The 21,321-nt window shown below is 46.0% G+C and overlaps 1 protein-coding gene and 1 pseudogene across 1 annotated transcript; both read left to right on the forward strand.

The window, feature by feature from the left end:
• The first annotated feature begins 1,198 nt into the window (after window positions 1-1,198).
• Window positions 1,199-4,445, forward strand: MRGPRX2 (MAS related GPR family member X2). Its single transcript, XM_024559015.3, has 2 exons — window positions 1,199-1,276; window positions 3,082-4,445. The coding sequence occupies exons 1-2, from the start codon at window positions 1,266-1,268 to the stop codon at window positions 4,097-4,099; spliced, it is 1,029 nt and encodes a 342-aa protein (XP_024414783.2). The 5' UTR covers window positions 1,199-1,265; the 3' UTR covers window positions 4,100-4,445.
• An 11,423-nt stretch (window positions 4,446-15,868) lies between these two features.
• LOC112303482 (mas-related G-protein coupled receptor member X1-like) lies at window positions 15,869-20,760 on the forward strand (annotated as a pseudogene).
• The last annotated feature ends 561 nt before the right edge of the window (window positions 20,761-21,321 follow it).

The raw sequence follows: 21,321 nt of genomic DNA on the forward strand, positions 1-21,321 counted from the left end.
GTTCGATTCTTAGTCTTCATCTTACTCCGTCTCCCAAGTCAGATTGAGGCTACGCTCACTCTCATCTTCTCCAAGCAGTTTCTCAGTTCAGCCTCAGGATACTGTGCTCTCCTCCACTATCCATCCTTCATTAGCTGCTTCTTACAACTGCACTGGCTGGGTCTTCCTCTTCTACCAGAGGTTTAGAGGGCAGAGGCCCTAAAGCTGAGACGCAAATCTCTTCTCCTGCAACAACACTCATTCCCAGGGTGAGCTCTCCCAGCTCGTCTGGAATGTCGGGCCATAGTCCCGTGTGGGATTCATCCCTGCATCTTCCCTGTCTGCAACACTGCCTGGCATGGCACAGGCCCACAGAAGAGGTGGGTAAATGCGGAAATGAGTGAATACGTTTTTCTGATTGTTTCCAATGCTTCACAGTTAAGTTATTAAAGGAAATGCCATGTAACTCAATTTGGCTGCAGCATGGGCACATGAAAGGAAGTCATCGAGACTAAGGCTGAAAATCCTAGTTGTCCCCAGATCATCTGAAAATAATCTATGTAACATGATGAGGAGAGAGAGAAAGGTGTGTGTGATGTGCTAAATTCCTTACCTCTTATGAGGAAACATAATATACACAGTTGTTGACATTGATAAATCAAAACTGGAAACGTAGTTTCATTATGCTAAGCTATAAATAACTTGTAAAAGAGTGAGAAATGGGAATTGTATGCATCAGTTGCTCTAGTGAACAAGATTAGGAAAAACTTCACATTTCATTTTATACACTCTGGTGTCCTCTGAAATAAACTAAAGTGCGTACGATACGTCTGTGAGTGAATGAGAAATGCCAGATGAGCCAGGCCATGCAGGGGTCTGAATGCTAAGCAAACTCCTCCTCAGCTATGGAGGTCACACTCCCTGGTGGGTGGGCTTCCTGCACAGGCTCACAGGGGACAGCAGCCGGCTCCAGGACAGCCATCCCTCACAGGGAGGGGGACCAGAGTGGGTAAGATGCAGAGAGGAAGAGATAAGTCATTGGAGCTGGGGCAAACGAGAACCATCCCGTGATGCCCTTGCCTCACATCTCCAGAATCTCATCTGCCAGTGCCCCTGGTGCAGGAAATCACGGGGGCTGTCCAGCTTCTTGATAAGCCTCTTCTGGTCTTCAGGGTTCGCTCCTGCTCCTGCAGGCACCTCCTATCCAGAGGCTGGAAGAGCACCTTCTGGTTTTCGGCACTCCCTGGGAAGCTCTTCCTTGTCTACTCTCACCCTTGAACTTCAAGATGGCAGTAAGGTAAGAGTCAGTTCTGAACCATCTTCTTTCAATTGCAGTTTTGTTTAGTCCCTCTGAGTCCACATGCTCACTACTGCACCTTGAATGGGGGATGCAGGGAGCCATGGGATCCATCTGAGAGAGTCCAGAGACGGGAAGCCTGCTCAGAGAAGCTTTGGGTGCTGGTAGCATAGACTGTGGGAGATCCACACGGGGCCCACCAGCTCCCCTCTGCTTCACTGACATTGTTTTCAAAACTAAATAGTTGTTAACAACCTCAGGTTTCATAGATTAGCTTACTGTTCAAAGGCTTGGGAGTTTTTTTCATTAATTTTTTGTATCCTTCTATCTGGTTTATCCTAGGAGAATATACAGGGAGCGACATAATGAGGTTAATGAGAAGAGCGTAATGAAGGGACTGTGTATGAAGGAGTGAGCAAGGCTGAGGGAAATCGATAAAGGGTGGGGAGGCCCCCAATGTAAATCATAACTAGGAGCTGTTGTACTTGCACGTCCTGAAGGTTAAAGGGAAAGACAAGTTACCAGAACTCAGGGACAGCTGTGGCTGTAGCCATGGTTGTCACTGTGACCATACGAAAAGCCACCAGACAAAGGACTATGTTTGGGCAGAATAGCACCCCCTTGGCCAACTGACCACCTGAAGCTGAGAGCCAGGAAGTTACAACCCCAGTCGCCCTCCCACTGCCCTCCAGTCACCCATCAGTGTCACCTGAGCGCAGCCAGGGGCCCAAGAGAAAGGGAGCACAGTGGTGGGGCAAGCAGACTGGTCCCCCCATGATGCAGTGGAGGGCAGAAGAGATAGAAATGATGTTTGATAGTAAAAGAAAAAACATCCATCTCTTCCCCTGATCTCCTAAACCTGCCCTCCTAAACCAAACTAACTCTTGGTTTTTTTGAACTCACATTCTCTCTCTCTCTCTCTCTCTCTCTCTCACACACACACACACACACACACACACACACATGATTGTCTCAAGCTCTCACTGCACCTCCTCAGTTTCTTTGACTCTTTGTACCCCTATTGGGTGTCACTTCTTTGGAATAATCTCACGCTATCATCATAAATGTCTTGAGAATGCAATGTAGGGTTCACTTAACACAGTGGGAGTACAATGTGACTGATAAGCATTTTGTGTTTACGATTTTCACTGCTCTAAGAAGAAACCCATGGTAAGCATGACGTAACCTGTGTGGCACACATAGTAGGACACACCACTGAACAGAAGCACTTCCTGTCTGCATGAAGATGACACACTTGGCCACCTCTAGCCCAAGAGGCCTGGCCACACCCACACACCTCACAGCAAGAGGTTGTGTACCCTTTACAACCCTACATCATGCTCTCCTTTATGGGGGATGGACATCTCCGTCACTGAGACAGCCCACAGGTCACATCTAGTGCTTCCAACTTTCAGCCCTTTATAGGACATCTCAGTCCCAGGGCAGAAGTAGTGCTGCGGTCAGAGTCCTCCTGTCATCCCACCCAACCTGTGCGGGCTTTTCTCCTACTGCCTCCTGCAGATACGAGATGGCCTGGGGCTGTGCCTGGAGGTGTTTGGACCACAGAATATACTCACTCAGTAGAGGGTCTGTGTCATAGTAGAAAGAGCCTCGACTCTAACAGTCAGAGAGAACTAGGTTTGAATGCACCTTTCAGGGCTCCAAGGCAGTGAAATTCGGTGACTTAATCACTACTGCGAACTCCATCTCCCTCCCCAGTAGCAGGGACAGTAGTTCCCAGGAGCAGGGTGGCCCTGAGACTCAGTGCTCATGCGCTAGGTGTTCAGGTCTTGTTTCTGTTCCAGCATCACCAGTGGAGGGTTTCCCAGCGTGATGCCGTCTGTCACAACCTGGATCACAGAACTCACACCAGTGAGTGGAAGTGAACAGCCCCACCCACAAACTCTGGGTATGGAGATCATAATCCTGAACTTACTGACCATCATCATTGCCCTGGCCGGGCTGGCAGGAAACTCCATTGTGCTCTGGCTCCTGGGCTTCCACATGAGGAGGAACGCCTTCTCCGTCTACATCCTCAACCTGGCAGCAGCTGACGTCACCTTACTCTGTTGCTCTGTTTTGCATGCCCTGGAGAAACTCATCATGTTCTTCTGTTCCATCTCCAAATCCTTCCCGGAATTTTTCGTCATTGTGTCAGCCTTTGCCTACATCGCAGGCCTGAGCTTTCTCAGCGCCATTAGCACAGAGCGCTGCTTGTCCATCACATGGCCCATCTGGTACCGCTGCCGCCGCCCCAGACACATGTCAGCTGTCACGTGTGTGCTGCTCTGGACCATGTCCCTGTTGCTGAGCATCGTGGAAGGGAACTACTGTGGCTTCCTGAATAGGAATGTACATCACTTTTGGTGTCCCGCATTGGATTTCATCACTGTGGCCTGGCTAATTTTGTTATTTGTGCTTCTCTCTGGCTCCAGCCTGGTTCTGCTGACCAGGCTGCTGTGTGGCTCCCAGCGGGTACAGCCCACCAGGCTCTACGTGACTGTCGGCCTCACAGTGCTGGTCTTCCTCTTCTGTGGCATGCCCTTCGGCATCCACTGGTTCCTCATAGTCTGGTTTCAAGAAGATATTGATGACTTCTTTCGTCTTTACCTGATTGCTATTCTTTTGTCCTGTCTCAACAGCTGTGCCAACCCCGTCATTTACTTCTTCGTTGGCTCTTTTAGGCAGAGATGGTGGAAGCGGCGACAGACCCTGAGGCTAGTTCTCCAGAGGGCTCTGCAGGACACCCCTGAGGTGGATGAACATGGAGAAAGCCTTCCTCAGGAACCCCTGGAGATGTCGGGGAGCAGTCTGGTGTCCTAATTCAGAGTCTGGCTTTGTTCAGCTGATGTGACTTTGAGATATGACTTTGTCCCTGTCAGTTTGGAAGGTTTTCTTAACATGTCTGTCCTCTGGCTCCAGAATTAAAAGTTAACATAATGGTCCTGCTCCTGAGGTTTAAGACAGTCCCTTTATGCAAACACTGAGAGCACAGTCTAAAGGACAGCCTCCCCCCATCCCCAGGGAGCTCTGCCAACTCTGAGTACAGGACTGCACCCTCTTCTGTAGGATCCCACCCTCAACACCAGATGATAGCAGTGCAGGAAAAGTCGAAATTTCTTTCATCATCGCACTTGATAGAAACTGCAAGAAAATAACATATTTGACAAGTTACTGTGGTCACTCCCCTGCAATCTGTCTCTATAAATTAAACAAATTAAAGTGCAATTGAGAACGCATGCAGCAGTCTTCCTTGATTTTGGCAGGCCTTAGATGGTCTCCCTAGCAAAATAAAAATTGACTAAATAAATGAATTAGTTAAGGAGCAAATGATGATTCTCAAGTTGAGTCTGTGCTAAATCCCCATTTGTAAGATTTGTGACACCAGCTTTAAAAGTTCATTATTTTACCATGTTCAAACTCGGCAGTGCGAAGTTAACTTTTGTAACTAGGTAAATCAGCATCAGGGAATATTTAAGATTTGAGGTATGTTATCTCCCTGTGTTTCCTTTCACATGCTCTCTCTCATTCTGGCTCTTTGCCTTTGCCCTGACTCTCCCTCCCCGGACGCTCTCTAATCCCTCATGATATCTGCTTGTGGTTTGCAAGGAGTGTTATTCAACCCCATGTTCTCTGAGGACAGGATCTGCGTCAGATTTGCCCTTTATTCCAAACAGCTCTCAGCATTTATTAATCTGATCACAGAAAATTTCTAAGTCACATATTCTCTAAATAAATATATTAAGTTTAAATGTTGCATCTTCTAAACATTTTTGATAGAGGTGTAATTAAGAAAGGGTGATCGCGCAGATCACGAGTTCTATGCACTTTGGCAGTGAATACACCCACGTGACTCAGACCCCAATCAAGATATAGTTTCATCTCCTCTGAAAGTTCCCTCATGTCCCTCCCAGTCACTCCTCCTGCCCCAGAGACAGCATTTGTTCCTACTTCTGTCACCAAGGGCTCATTTGCCTGACCTTTGACTTCCTATGGTTAAGATGAAAAGATGTACTTTTTGTTCCTTCCTTCTTTCACTCAGAATAGTATTTCGGGATTTGCCCATGTCACTGCACGCATATATCAGCAGCCCGCCCCTTTATAAATCTGCACGCGTGCACGCAGGTTGCTTTTATAGTGACAGACACACAGGTGGCATTCCATTCTGGGCTATTGTGAGCGCAGCTGCTGGGAACGTACTTAATCAAGTCTTTTCCTGGATGTATATTTTTATTTCTTGGATAAATAACCTGAAGAGAAATTATTAGGTCAAGGATGTATCATAAACTCTGAGAAACTGCCAAACTCTTTTCCGGAGCAGTTGTGCTATTTCACATCCTCGGCACCAGCACACACAAGTTCCAGCTGCTCCGGGAGCTCCCCCCAAACATGGCATCGCCAGTCTGTGATCATACGCATTCGGATGGACACGGAGTGGTACCTGCTTGTGGTTTAGTTCGCGTTTCCTAAATGACCAATGATTGAGCATCTTTTCATGAGCTTATTAGGTAATTCCATTTTTTGAGGTGTCTGTTTAAAGTTTTCCCATTTTTGTTTTGTTACCTTTTTTCATTTATTTGTAGGAATTCTTATATATGCAGAATGAGTCCTTGGTTAGTTATTTGTATTGTGAACATTGATCCAGTTACTGGTTTGCCTATTCATTTTAATAGATTTTATATTTTTGAGCACTTTTAGATTTAAAGAAAAATTGCTCAGAAAGTACTGAGGGTTTCTATACAATCCCACTCCCCATCCTCAATTTACCACACAGTTTCTCTTATCACTCACATCTTCCATTAATGTGGCTCATCTATTTAAATGGATGCACCCATACGGATACATTTTATAGACTGAAGTTCATACTTTCTATTAGCATTCACTCTTCATACTGCATAGTTCAATGGATTTGACCAATGTAAAACATCATGCATCTGCCATTATAACATCATATAAAACAATACTCTGTCCCCAAAATGAATTGAAAACGTTGGTTAGTTGCTTGGTTGGTTTGTTTACTTTTGAATTTATCCTTCTCGGTGTTCTCAAAACTCCCTAGGTCAGTGGTTTGGTGCCTATCAATAAATCAGAAAGTTCTCCTCTTCCTATTCTCTTTCTTCCTCCTATGATATTCCCACTACATGTATGCAACACCTTTTGTGATTATCCCAAGCTCTTGAACATTCTGTTCTGATTGTTTTTCAATATGGTATTCCTTCTGCTTTTCATTTGACAAGTTTCTATTAACAAATCTTGAGGGTCACTGATTCTACAAAGACTGCATCTAATCTACTGATGAGCTCTTCAAAGGCATTCTTCCTTTAGGTCACAATGTTTTTATTTCTAACATTTCTGCTTTTTTAGAGGTTTCATCTTTCTGTTCACATCATCCATCTGCTCTTACATATTGTCCATATTTTCCTCTGAATGTCTTAATATATTAACCACACTTGTATAAATTGCCATTCTGATCATTCCCAATTATCAGCCAATATCAATTTTTTTATATCTTATATGGGGAAATAATTGATCCTGTTGCTAATAATGAAAAATTAAAAATATAAGTTTATTATTCAAGACTATAGTCATAGCTAATAAAATATTCAGAAGAAACAGTGAAACAAGTCGTTGATTTTGGGTAGTAGGATGCAGGAAGACTTGGACCATTAATTTGGTACACTTTTATATCAACTGGGATGAAAAGGTGAACCTGCACGTGTTATCCTGTGCTAAAGAAAAAGCCTGGAGAGTGATGTGGGTCTAAGGTGCAGCACAGGAACACCCTGAACTCTCCTCTCCCCACAGACACACTAAATGTGCAACGCCATACAGAGCCATTCCTCCTGAAGAGGAGTAAGTGCTGATTGAACGGCTTGTCTGCAACAAATGACAGAGGGACCACACAATAAAAATGGAAACCCTACACTAGATGTGGGGACTTGCAGAAGAAGGGGTTCCCAAGGGGCCCAGTGTAGTACTGCTTGGCCTGGGGCACAGTAAACAAACAGCAGTTCAAGGGCAGTGAGACTATCCAAGAAGGAAATCCATTCATTCACTAACCATAAAGTATCTGCTAAACACGTGGGCAACTGCTGGCATGTTCTAGCATGTAAGGCACCAAAGAGAACCATTGTTTATATTCCTACTACCCTTGGACAGATGATTGGGAGCTCAGGCGAAACACTCTAGCCACCCTGCAGGATGACCCCAGCATGCCCGAGGTCCCTGGCCCAAACCTGCTCTAGCCAGCCATGGTGCAAGCTTTGCCCCACACCCATGTGCGCTGGAACACCTCAGCCTGTGCCAACTCAGGTTCTAACTCTGTTCTACCAGAGCTCACCTGAAGCCAGTCTGTCCCCAGTCCACTCAGCTCCAGCCAGCTGTCCAACTACCTGCCCTGCTTTAGTGGCCTCAAGCTACACACCTTAGGTAACCTGAGCCCAGGCACATTTCAGCTCTAGCTAACCACCACTAGGGCAGAGCACAGGCTGGGGGACACCTGAGCCCTCACCCATTCCAGGTCCAGCTGCCTGCAAAAGCCACAGGCACACACACTCTGCACAGGGCTTGTTGCTACACAAAGCCACACTTTCAAGACCAAGAGAGGTAGCTGCTCCATAAAAAAGAAATATGAAAAGTCAAACAAATTAGGAGACAGAGAAATATGTTTCAAATGAAAAAAAAAACAAGACCAAAACTTCAAACGATGGCTAATGAAATGAAGGTAAGTAATTCATCTAAGAAAGAGTTCCAATTTGGTCATAAATATGGTCACCAAACTCAGGGGAAGAATAGAGGAACACAACGAGTACTTCAAGAAAAAGATAGAAAATATAACAGAAAACTAATCATACCTGAAGAATACAATAACTGAAATAAAAACTACACTGTAGGGAATCAAAAGCAAATTTCAGGATACGGAAGGACTGTATTAGGATTTATCATGTGGAAAAAAAATAGTGGAAATTGCCCTATCAGAACAGCACAAAGGATATTTAAAAATGAGGATAGTTTAAGGGACTTCTGGAACAACATCCAGCAGGCTATCACTCACATACAGGATTCCCAGAAGGAAAGAAAGAGAAAGGGGCAGAAAATGTATTGGAGAAGTAATGGCTGAAACTTCCCTACCTTCAGGCATGAAGGAGACATCAGGTCCAGAAAACACAGACAGCCCCAAACAAGAGGAACCCACAGAGATTCACACCAGGTCATTCTATGATCAAAATGGCTAAGGATAAAGATAAGGAGAGATATTAAAGGCAGCAAGAGAAAAAACAAGTCACATAAATGGGAAACCCCATAAGGCTATCAGCTGACTTTTCAACAGAAACTTTGCAGGGGCAAGGCAGTGGCAGGATGTATTTCATGTGCTGAAGGAAGGAAAACAGACCACCTAGAATATCCCACCAGCAGGTTATCATTCAGAATTGAGGGAGAGGTGAAGAGTTTCACAGACAAGCAAAAACTAAAGGAGTTCGCCACCATGGAACTGGCCTCACAAGAAATGGCAAAGGTCTTTGTGAAATGGCAAAGAAAAGGCCATAATCACAGAGAACATATGTGAGAGAAAAAACTCACCGACAACGGCCAATAAAGTGAAGGCAGTGAATCAACAGCAGAAGTGCTAGTGCGAAGGTTAAAAAAACAAAAATAACAAAATCAACTGTAATTAAAATAAGTAGTTAGAGGATACACAAAACAAAAAGATCTGAACTATGACATCAAAATAAAAACATGGGGGGTGGGGCAGAGGGATGAAATATAGCACTTCTAGAATGTGCCAGAACTTAAATGCCTATCCACTTTATATATATATATATAACCTTATGGTAATAACCATAAATCAAAAGCACACAATAAACAAAAATATAAAGAGAAAAGAACAAGAACATAACACTAAAAAAAATTAAACCACAAGTTTTAAAAAAAGAGACTAAGAGAAGAAGAAAGGAACAAAAGAACTACCAAAACAACCAAAACACAATGCACAAAGTGGCAATAAATACCTAACTACCAATAATTACCTTAAATGTTACTGGACTAAATGCTCCAATCCAAGACACAGGGGTGGCTGAATGAATGGGGGAAAGACCCACTTATGTACTGCCCATAAGAAACTCACTTTTGAGTTTCTTATGGGCAAGATTATACACACAGACTATAAGTGAAGGGAAGGGGAAACTATTTCATGCAACAATATGAAAATACAGATGGAGTAGCAACATTCATATGAGACAAATAGACTTTAAAACACAGGCTGGAACAAAAGACAAAGAAGAACATAATGATAAAGCAGGCAGTCCAAAAAGAAAATATAATGTTCATAAATATTTACTCACTCAACATCGGGGCATCCAAAAATATCAAGGAAGTATTAACTGATATAAAGGGAGAAATTGACAGCATACAACAATAGTGGAGAATTTAATGTCTGGCTTACATTAACAGATAGATCATCCACACAGAAAATCGACAGGAAACACTGGCATTAACTGACACATTAGAAAGGGTAGGAGGAGAAGGTGGCATGGATGACAGCATGAAGCACCGTGAGAACAGTTTCCATCCAAAAGGTTGTGGTTAAATGGAAAAGAAAACACGCGGGGGAGGGTGCTGTCTGTGAGCATGAGGTTGGAGAAGCCCACGCTATTTGCCACCTGACCACAGAAGGCAATGAGCTGAGTCAGCAAAGTCCAGGCTGAGGACCTCCGGAAAGTTATCAGATGGGGTCCACATGATAGGGTCAGGTGGTCAGGGAGTCCAGAGTCACTGGACCTGCGGTCAGAAACCTTCTAGCTATTCCTGGACACCTCTTAGTACACAAAGATGTAAATATGCCCCAGAATGTCCCTGTAACCATCATCACAGCGTATACGGAACTACTCATTCTGGCTTTTGAACAAAACAGGGGTTAGGGGCTCCAATCCCCTAGACAGCTGGAAATCTCCATATAACTTCTGATTTCCGAAAACTTTACTAAAAGTGTACTGAAAAGCCTTAGTGATAATACAAACAGTCAATTAACTCATACTTTATATGTTATATACATTATATACTGTATTCTTACAATAATGTAAACTTGAGCAAAGGAAGTGTTACTCTTAAATTCTTAAGGAAAAGAAAATGTAATTATTTACTAAAAAAATTGCCTACACCTAGAATCAAGCAGTACAAACCCCCGTTGTCCAAGGGTTAACTGTATAAACATCAGACTTACTAACATCCGTTGCTCATAAAACTCTTTATATGAAACTACCAATAAATGAGTGGATCAAAAAACTATGCTGCATTTACACAGTGTAATACTACACAGCAGAAAGAAAGAAGGAGCTCCTACCCTTTGCGACAGCATGGATGGAACTGGAGAGCATTATGTTAAGTGAAATAAGCCAGGCGGTGAAAGACAAATACCATATGATCTCACCTTAAGTGGAACCTGATCAACAAAACAAACAAGCAAGCAAAATATAACCAGAGACATTGAAAAAAAGAACAAACTGACAGTAACCAGAGGGAAAGGGGGAGAGGGATAATGGGGTAAATAGGGGAAGGGCCATCAAGGAACATGTATAAAGGATACATGGACAAAACCAAAGGGGGTAGGTTTGAGAGTGAGAGGTAGGGATGGGTGGGGGCGGGGTGTGGTGGGGTGAAAATGGAGACAACTGGACTTGAATAACAATAAAAAAAAAATTGTCATTTCCAGCTTTTGGTCAGGTGGTGGCATAGACAGACAAGGCTCGCCTCTTCACACAACCACCTCAAAATTACAGCTAAAATATAGAACAGCCATGGCTCAGCAACACCAGAAATCGAGTTGAATGGAAGTCTGACAACTACAGAATTGAAGAAAACACATCCATCCAGACTGGTAGAAGGGGCGCAGATGCAGAATGGGTTGGCCCCTCACCCACGTGGATAAAAATTCGGGAGGGATATCTCAGTAGCGAGGAGTCCCAGACCTACTACACCAGGCCCCCCAGCCCAGAATTCCAGTGCCAGGAAGATAAGTCCCCACAACTTCTGGCTGCAAAAACCAGTGGGGATTGAGTCAGTGGAGGAGGCTGCTGGAGCCCTAAGCATTTCCTCTTGGAGAACCCACACACGGACTCACCTACTCATACTTGCTCCCTCTGAGCTCCAGCACTGGGGTGGCAGCTTGAATGGCACCGGTGGTATACAGGGAGAGACTGAAGTCTCTGGCATTGGGGTGAGCAGAGGCCATTGTCCCCTTCCTGAGTCCTCCCCCCACAGAGCTGGTAGGCTGGAGCCATATCTGAGACTCTATCAACCTGGCTAACACTGTGTGACCTGCCTTGGAGATCCACAGAGGCTCCACCCCACCCAACCTACAGGCCAACCCAAGCTGCTTTTCCATAAGAATGGCTCATCTTGGCTCCTAATCTTATCAAACAAGTAACAGCTGACTTCAGTGAGCCCTAGCACCCAGCAGATTAGAGTCACAGCTTGGCTTCACCTGGAGATCTCCAAGACCAGCACAAGTAGCAGCCATTTCAGACTGCTTTACAGCTCAGGAAGGGTGCCCCGGGGAAAACACAGGCAGGGGCTGACCTTGGCTTGCACCACCCAGGAAACCCCAGGGCCAGTGCACCCAGTGGACAGCTACAGACCATGGTGGAGCACCACCACCCTGCCCCTGCACAGCTGATCCTCCATGGAGGGTGGAGGTTGGTGGTCAGTGGTCACCATCAGTCCTTGCAGCTGACTGGCCTGGGTAAATCCCTTCCATTGATCTGCCAACAGAAACCATTGCTCAACTACAAGAGGAGGGTATACTCTGCCCACACAAAGGGCACACCTTGAGTACCCAGCTTGGGCGATAGGGGAGGCTGTGCCACTGGACCCTACAGGACACCTACTACATTAGGCCACACTACCAAGACACGGAGTCAAAGCAGCTCTACCTAATACATAGAAACAAACACAGACAGGCTGCCACAACGAGGAGACAAAGAAACATGGCCCAAATGAAAGAGCAGATCAAAACTCCAGAAAAAGAGCTAAACAAAATGGAGATAAGCAATCTGTCAGATGCAGAGTTCGAAAAATTGTCTATAAGGATGCTCAAGGAACTTAGTGAGGACCTCAGCAGCATAAAAAAGACACAGGCAGAAGTGAAAGATATACTAATTGTAATAAAGAACAATTTACAAGGAAATAACAGCAGAATGGATGAAGCCAAGAATCAAATCAATGATTTGGAACATAAGGAAGCAACACACACACACACACACAGAACAACAAGAAGAAAAAAGAACCCCCCAAAATGAGGACAGTGTAAGCAGCCTCTGGGACAACTTTAAGCAATCCACCACTTGCCTCAGAAGTGTCCCAGAAGGATAAGAGAAAGAGCAAGAAATTGGAAATCTATCTGAAAAAATAGTGAAAAAAACCTTCCCTAATTTGGTGAAGGAAATAGACATGCAAGTCCAGGAAGTGCAGAGAGTCCCAGTTATGATGGATGCAAAGAGGCCCACTCCGAGACACACCATTATTAAAAGGCCAAAGTTTAAAGATAAAGAGAGAGTCTTAAAAGCAAGAGAAAAAAAGTTAGTGGCCAGAAGGTTGCCAGATGGGAGGGGGAGGGGGAGGGGGAGAATGGGTGAAGAGGTGAAGGGATTCAGAAGTACAAATAGGTAGTTACAGAATAGCCATGGGATGTAAAGTATACAGTATAGGAAATGGAGTAGCCAAAGAACTTATATGCATGACCCATGGACATGAACAATGGCGGGGGGATTGCCTGAGGGAGTGGGGGGTGCTCGGTGGAGGAGGGCAAAAGGGGAAAAACCAGGACAACTTTAATAGTATACTCAATAAAATATATTTTTTTAAAAAAAGAAAATTGTCAGTCCGTTTTCTTAGACATCTATGCTTTCTGCTCAAAGATAAATATGATTATTACCGTTATTTGTTTCTCAAATTCTTTCCAGAGTTATTTAATGCTAAAACAAGCATATATAGATGTGTTTGTATCCAAATATATAATACATGTTATATTATGTATAATACATGTAATGTATATGAATGTATATTTATTCCTTCTCATACAAATGCACATTATTCTGCACTCTGGTTTTTTTTTAACTTAATGTATCTTGGAGGTCCTTCCACATCAGGTTTCTTGCTCTTTTGATATAGCTACATGGTATTCCACTGTACGGACGGACCATACTTTGTACAGTACTGATGGCCATTTTGGCTGTTAACCAATATTTTTATTGCAAATTATCCCACGTTTACTAACTTCGTATATATGTCTCTTGCACATGAACAGATGTATCTCTAGGAAAAGTTCCTAGATGGGGGAGAAATTCCTAGAGAGGGAGAAAGAGTGTGACACGTCGTACGTGTTTATACATGTTGCAAAGAGCCCAGCCCGAGGGCTCTGTCAACCTTCGGTCCCACCAGAAACGTGTGTGAGTGCATTGTCTCACTCCACCTCTCGCGGACTACACTGCCAAATTTTTTGGTCTTTTGTATTTCAATGAGTAAAATATAAGTCTGTCTAATTTTAATTTTTATCTCTCTTATTATTGTGTTTACATGTTTCCATACATTTAACAGCCATTTTTATTTTTGAGGAATTATGTATTTATGACCTATAATCATTTTCTTATTGGCTTATTGGATTTTGAATTATCATTTTCCAGGAACTTTTACAAATAGAGGAATTAGTGGTTTGTCTTTGATATGCATTACCAATATTTTCCCAACTCATTTTTTATCTTCTGACTGTGCTGGGTCATGTGCATACAAAGGGAAATGTCTGTATGTTCTTGTCCTTGTCGATCTTTGCTTCAATGCCTCCTGCATTCCGTGCTACACTTTGAAAGTCTTTCCCAACATTGAGTAAAAAAAGAATTTCCCTATGGTTTCCCCAGGAACTAGTACATCTTCAATATTCATTTTTAAGTATTTGGATTACATATGGATTCATCCTAACATCGTATATAAAGTGTGTTTTCAACTTTAGTTTGAAACTTTATTTTGGATGACCATCCGTTATCCCAATTCCATTCACAGAATAGTTCACGTTGCACCCACTACGCTAACGTACATTTTTTAAATCATATACTGAATTCCATATGCATTGGGGTCTAGTTCTGAGACTTCTGCTTCACTGGTCAGTTCCCCTGCATATGGCTTTCTGACTCCAACTCCGCCTCCCGACTCCTAGTGAGCGAAGGCCCTGCAGACTCCCTCTCCCCTCCGTCTGTACTCACCGTCCGAGGGAGAGCATCCAGACCTTCCAGGATAAGCGCCAAAGGCCACGCTCTAGCTTAGGTTGTTTTCCACACTGACATTCCATCGCCTGGAATAAGGCCTGGGCCACCGTGGTCTCTACCAGTTTCCCAGGGCTGCCATAACAAAGTGCCACAGCTGGGTGGCTTCAACAACAAGAATTTATTTTCTCACAGTTCTGGAGACTCGCACTCCAAGGTCCAGGTGTTGGTATGCTGCGAGGCCTCTCTTCTGGGCTTACAGAGGGCACCTTCTTCCTGGTCCTCACAGGGTCTTCCTCCCTGCTCGCATCTGCGTCCTAACCTGCTCACAAGGACGCCAGTCACGTCAGATAAGTGCCCGCCCACCATGACAACCTCATTTTAATTTCATTACCTCTTTGAAGACCATCTCCCAAGAGCCCTAGTGTGAGATGCTGGGAGTTAGGACTTCAGCTTACAAATTTGGGGGGGAGGGACACAATTCAGCCCATTGAAGAACTTTCTGAATATTTGAAACAGTTTCCAATTCAAATGACATTTTAAAAAATAACAAGTTACTTTGACTAGCATGAGGCACATGAAAGGGAAATATAGGAGTTAAATTTTTAATATTTATACCAAACAAAAATACATTTTAAAATTATATAAAGTGGAAGAGGCAAAAAGAAGAATCTGTTGTGTATGCTGAAGCCCTTAGGTTTTATAAGGGAAGTCAACTGATCCACTTCTTAATGCTGATAAATGTAATTTTAAGTTTAGGGTTCAGAGCTAACAATAATATAGGAAATAAGAATGGGTGCCCTCTGGAGAACGGGATTCAGGGAGACTGTTTCCTTGTACACACTTCTCTATCAGTTGGGAAAAAATTATACAGATGAATGCGTACTACTGTGAGAATTAAAACTAACAAGCAAAAAAGCGGGTTTAGGCCATGGTGAACTTTCACTTTACTCTCCAGTTTTAAAGCGTCACAGTGCAAACTCGCATTGCTTGGCATTGCTCACCGTTGTCAACTACAGGCTCCGCAACAGCGGTTACTTACCGAGAGGATGACCACATAGGGGAAGGATGGGAGCGGCTGACACGTGAATGCAAGGGGGCAAATGATGAGAAACATCTTGGTAAGGAGTCACATCTCAGACAGCTCTGGCCTCCTACTGGCCCACACTCCCTGCACAGGAAATTACAAGATCTTGATAAACCTTGCTCGGTCACCAGCTTTCACACCATCTCCTGCACACTTCTCCCGATTCAGAGGACAGAGAAGTGTCTTCTGGCATCACTCAATCCCAGAAAGGCTCTCCCCTTCACACAGGTCAGCTCTCCACCTATGACCAGAAGAATGGAAGAAAGGTAAGAATACATACCCAGACCTGACTTAGGTTCAAAGCCAGTTACAGATTTTGCTGTAAGTTCCTATCCCCGCCATTCCACTTTGGGTGCACGTGCAGGAACTGTGGTGCCCCCTTCAGGAAGAGGCAGGAGACTCGAAGCTGCCCGCTAGCACCTGTGCACGCAGCAGCTCCACCGGTCAGAGAGGCAGATGGGGTCAACCGGAACCTTTCTCTCTTCTGCTCCATCTCCCCATAGCCCGCACCCCCTTCATTCCAACCATTCAGGTCTGTTGTCATGGAAGGAGCGTTGCCCCTTACATTAATTTAGGGAGCAAGGTAAAATGTAAGCATTGCTTCCCAGGGCAAAATCTCCTATTAACCCAGTTTTCATTGCTTTCAAAATGCTTTTCTCTTGTGGATCTGGCAGAGTCCCACGTGTAAACAGCCCAAACTGGGATAAATGAGGAGTTTTCATGAGGGACCATTGAGCAGGGTTAAGGGAAAATGGCAATCAATGCATAGTGAAGCACCCTGAGGCAAGCAATAGTGGAGCACTGTTCCCATCCTGAGGCTTAAAGGGACCAGAGAAGGAGCAAGTACACAGAGAAAGCAGAGCCATATCATAGTAGGAGAGGACCACCAGCCTGGTGGAGCAGTAGGGCCGCTGCCAACACACCACCCAGCAGGGAGGGAGCCAGGAGATGAAAAGTGCAAATCTCTCCCTCCCTGCCCTCCAGTCTCCTGGCAGCTCAGTTTAACCAGAAACCCCAACAGGATCCCACCGACGAGGTGCGCAGGGGCCAGCTTCTTGGGATGCCGAACAGGGTGGAGAAGGCTGAAAAAGAGGTCCTCGGGGCAAATGCACACTCCACTCTTTTCTGCGTCCTGGGTTTTTCTCTGTCTCGATGTCATCGAATCGTTTCTCATCTCATCTCCCCCGGAGTTCATCTGTCTTTCGGTGCCCACCTTCTTTCTCTCTCCAGTTCACTTTTATGACGCAGTCACCCACATTCATAAAAAAAGAAAATGCCTTGCCACTGGAATGTAATTTTAAAAGGAAAACATATTTTTTATGGGTTAGAGCAGGAGTGTCAAACTCATTTTCACCAGGGGCCACATCAACCTCGAGGTTGCCTTCAAAGGGCTAAAATAATTTTAGGACTGTATAAATGTAACTACTCCTTAACAGTTAAGGAGTTGAAATTACGTTCAGCCCTTTGAAGGCAACCGCGAAGTTGATGTGGCCCCCGGTGAAAATGAGTTTGACACCCCTGAGCTAGAGTCTAAGACTGGTTCCTCTAATAGAGAGCTGTTGTAATAAAGACTTGAACAAGAGAGAAGTTTATTCGCCCTGGACTGAGAGCTGCAAGGCACTCAGACACAAGCATTCCTTCCAACTTGCGTCTCCCTGTCCCTGGACAGGTGCCCTCGTGCCCGCGGCCCTCTGTGGCTCCCAGACAGAGAAAGAAGGGAAGGGGAAGCCTGGCCCGAGATTGTGTACAACACTTCTGCTCGCCACCCACTGGCCAGTGCCTGTCACAGGGCGCCATCAGTAAGTAATAAGGAAGTTGGAAAATAGGGTCCTTTCTCTGGTCTTAAAACTCTCAGAATTATTATGTGAAGGATGAGGAGAATGAATATCGGGGGGGGATCTCTGCACCCCCTGCTTGTCCCTCACATTCTGAGGTCACATAGAGATTTTTCGGGAGCCCCTCGGAGATCGTGAACCACGTAGCGGAGAACAGAGGGAAAGCCTGGGGCAGGGCTCCAGGACTGCTGGTGGGCCCCTCGTCACGGTGAGCCCTCACGGTGAGACAACCCCTCGGACGCTTTAGGCCTCCTCTTCTCCATTTTGAAGGAAGATATTACAACCGACAGTCTTCACAGGACATGTGCTAAATGCTGGGAACAACAGTGAACGGGCCCAACCCAGTCCTAGGGAAGTGTCCAGTTTGACTGGGATGACACCCCTGACACGCTAGCGAACGGACTTACTGTTACGTTTTCTGAGTGGGGATAGCAGAGGCTCTAGTTTTCCTCCCACACCCTTTTCTAACCAGTCAGAGCTCTGGGAGCTTGTCCCTCTAAGAGAACTCACGATGGACGGTTGTGTACTTGATTCCTCCCTAGGCCCGGGGGGGGGGGAGGATGCCTTTTCTTTTTTCCACATGGGGGCCTCCTGGCCATGGGAGTCCTCTGGATTTTGGAGCAATGGCTTCCTTTCCAAGGCAGGAAAGGGCTCCTGGATTCTGCTGTCTGCTCCTAATTGGCTTCCACCCACTTCTTGTTCCCTATTTCATTGACATCTCTTCCTCTCTGTATTTCTGGAGTTTGCTTATGTTAGATTTTTTTTTTATCCACGACTTTGACTGCCACCTTGAATTTAACTTGGGAATTACTCCTCTGCCTTCTCCCTGTCCGGGAGTAATCAATACTGCCATAGTAGCAGGTCTGCAGGGCTGGGTAGAAGGGTGGACCCTGAGGGAGCCCTGCTGGGTTCATATCCATACTCTGTGAGACCACAGGCAAAAACACATCCTTTTTGTGAATCAGTTTCACCCTCTGTAAAATGGGGATAATACTCGTTCTCGCCTCAAAGGGGCCTTGAGAGGATTACAGAGCAATACCTGATACACGCCCAATCGACTGCTAATAGGCCCTCACAGGTGAGCGGGTCCTCTTGGCCCACTTGACATTTGCACGAGCACCTCTCCACATTGCAAGCCCCGCACTTGCCCGTTTCCCCTCACAGACGCCCCTCACAGAAACACTTTGCTCAGCCAAGCAAACCCCGCGAAGTATCTCCTGGGAGGAGTAGAGTGGGTTTACAATGCACACACCACACTGCCCCACTTCAGAGCCTCCCCCCCCCAGTTATTTCTAAACCTGAAGTGTCTCTTTCCAGTGGCACTCAGACCTTACCCTCGCTTCCTGCCCTGTACTCAGCTCAGCCCCCAGTCTTTCCCCCATGGGAACACCGAAGTGGTTCCAGGCGCTCAGCAAAGCCTTGTCGCGGCCTCACTCCAAATGCACACCAGTGGTCAGGGGGTAAGTGTTTGGGGCACGCATAGGTCACTCTTCTGAATGCACACAGACCTTCCAGAAAAAGAATTACGATGAGTGAAATTTTCTTCATCCATTTCACGTGTGTTTTAACACCTTTAGTTGTGTCCTCACTTTTTTTTTTTTTAACTCAAACCTTCCATTGTCATTATGGTCCCCATTTGTTTATTCTTTCACTGAATAAGTATCTCTTGAGAGCATACTGCGTGCCTCGCACAGCTAGGGCACAAGGGACAAAAAGTGTTTCTGTCTTCATAGAGCTGACACACTGGGCCCTTCTGAGGCCACCTGTCCTGGCCATACTCACACCTGTCCTAGCAGGAGGTCACATTCCCTTCATGGCCTTTCTCCCTGGTGAATGGGCCCAGCATCCATGAAGGTGGACTGCGGTCCTCTGTGTCCTTCTGGCTTCATGCAGCTGAAGAGGAAATCCCAGCCCGGGACAGAAGGAATACTTGGGCCCTCCTCTGGTCTCACAGACTCAATCCCAGATATTGATCTCCTTCTTCAGAAAAGTCTGGGGACATGGCATTACCTGTGGACAGTGAGCGGGAGCCGGGAGGGGTGGGCATGACGGGACTGCAGAACATGCACATGTCAGCAGAGGGCCCGTGTGGCAGTTGAGGGAGCCCGGGGTCCAGAGTCAGAGAGAGTGGGGTTTGAACCCAGGTTCCAAGACTCCGGGGCTGTGTGGCCTTCAGTAAGGGTCTTAATCTCTGGAAGCCTCCATTTCCCTCCTCTGCAACACGGGGCAGTAACAGCCACACAGCATGGTGACTCTGAGAGTCAGTGGTCATACCAGGTGCTCAAATCTTGTCTGTTTTGTTTGTGTTTCTGAGGGTCACCACTGCAGGGTTTCTGAGCAAAGACACGACTGTCACAGCCTGGGGGACCAAACTCACACCAACGAATAGAAGTGACTAGGCTCTTCCTACATGCGGCAAGGCAACCCTGACCCTAGACGGGCTGACCATCATCATTGCCCAGGTCGGGCTAGCAGGAAACGCAGCTGTGAGCTGTCTCCTGGGATTCTGCCTGAGGACAAACGCCTTCTCCGTCCACAGCCTCAACCTGGCAGGAGCGACTTCCTCTGCCTCTGCTGCCAGGTGTGTATTCCCTGCGGTCATTCATGGAGCACTCCTGTTGCACCTCCACACCCATCACCGCGTCCATCTTTGCCTACATCGCAGGCCCGAGCTTTCTCAGCGCCATTAGGGCGGAGCACTGCCTGGCCACCCTGTGGCCCATTTGGTACCGCTACCACCGCCCCAGACACACGTCAGCTGTCACGTGTGCCCTGCTCCGGGCCCTGTCCCTGCTGCTGAGCATCCTGGAAGGGAGCTACTGTGGCTTCCTGATGAGGACTTGTGACGACACTTGGCGTCGGGCGTTTGATTTCATCATTGTCGCCTGGCTGATTTTATTACGTGTGCTTCTCTCGGGATCCAGCCTGGTTCTGCTGACCAGGCTGCTGTGCGGCTCCCAGCGGGTGCTGCCCACCAGGCTCCACGTGGCCATCCTGCTGGCCGTGCTGGTCTTCCTCCTCTGTGGCCTGCCTTTTGGCTGCAAGTGGTTTCTGTGTTACTGGGTTCAGGAACTTTGCAGTAAGACGTTTTCATACTTTCTGACACTGTCTGGGTTTGTCCCGTCTAGTCTTAGCAGCAGTGCCAACCCCATCACTTACTTTTTTGTCGGCTCCTTGAGGCAGCAGCGGCAGCTGCGGCAGCCCCTCAGATTGGTTCTCCAGAAGGCTTCGGAGGACAAGGCTGAGGTGGAGAAAAGTGGAGGGAGCCTTCCCCCGGAAGCCAAGGAGACCTCAGGAAGCAGTTTCACGTAGTGATTCTCTCTCAAGCAGGGTTCAGTCAGAGAAGTAGTACTGATAGCAGTGTACACATATAACTGTGTAAAACATATATAGCGTAAGGAGATGATATACATATATACGTATATACTCACATGTGCTTAAACTGTCTCTGTAAGGCTGCTGCTTGTCTGATTCTAGGGCTTGACATCAGCAGGGCAAACAAGAACCCAGGAGCACGGGTTAAAACCCAGGATAACTGACCAGAGTTCATGCCGGTCTCTCTCAGGGCCTGCATTTTGATGCTAGGAGAGTTCTTCAGAAGTTGGTGGCCCTCATCGTGAAGTTAAACACACACCTGGTCCGGAGTCAGAGACAACAAAGGAGACTCCAAGGGAAGGAGGAGCAGCTCCAGACCCAGCTGCCGCCTCACACCAGTGCGAGGAGTGTGCATGAGCCCCCTGGTGCCCTTGCACTAATCCTCCATGCACAAAAACAGTACAGCTGCTGCTTCATTTCCAACCACCAAATCTTGTGCAAATTGTCTCTTTTTTTCAGGTTAGTTATTTTTAATATTTTCTTTAATAATAACAAGAT

This window comes from Desmodus rotundus, chromosome 5, assembly GCF_022682495.2.
Source record: "Desmodus rotundus isolate HL8 chromosome 5, HLdesRot8A.1, whole genome shotgun sequence".
Classification (NCBI taxonomy): Eukaryota; Metazoa; Chordata; class Mammalia; order Chiroptera; family Phyllostomidae; genus Desmodus; species Desmodus rotundus.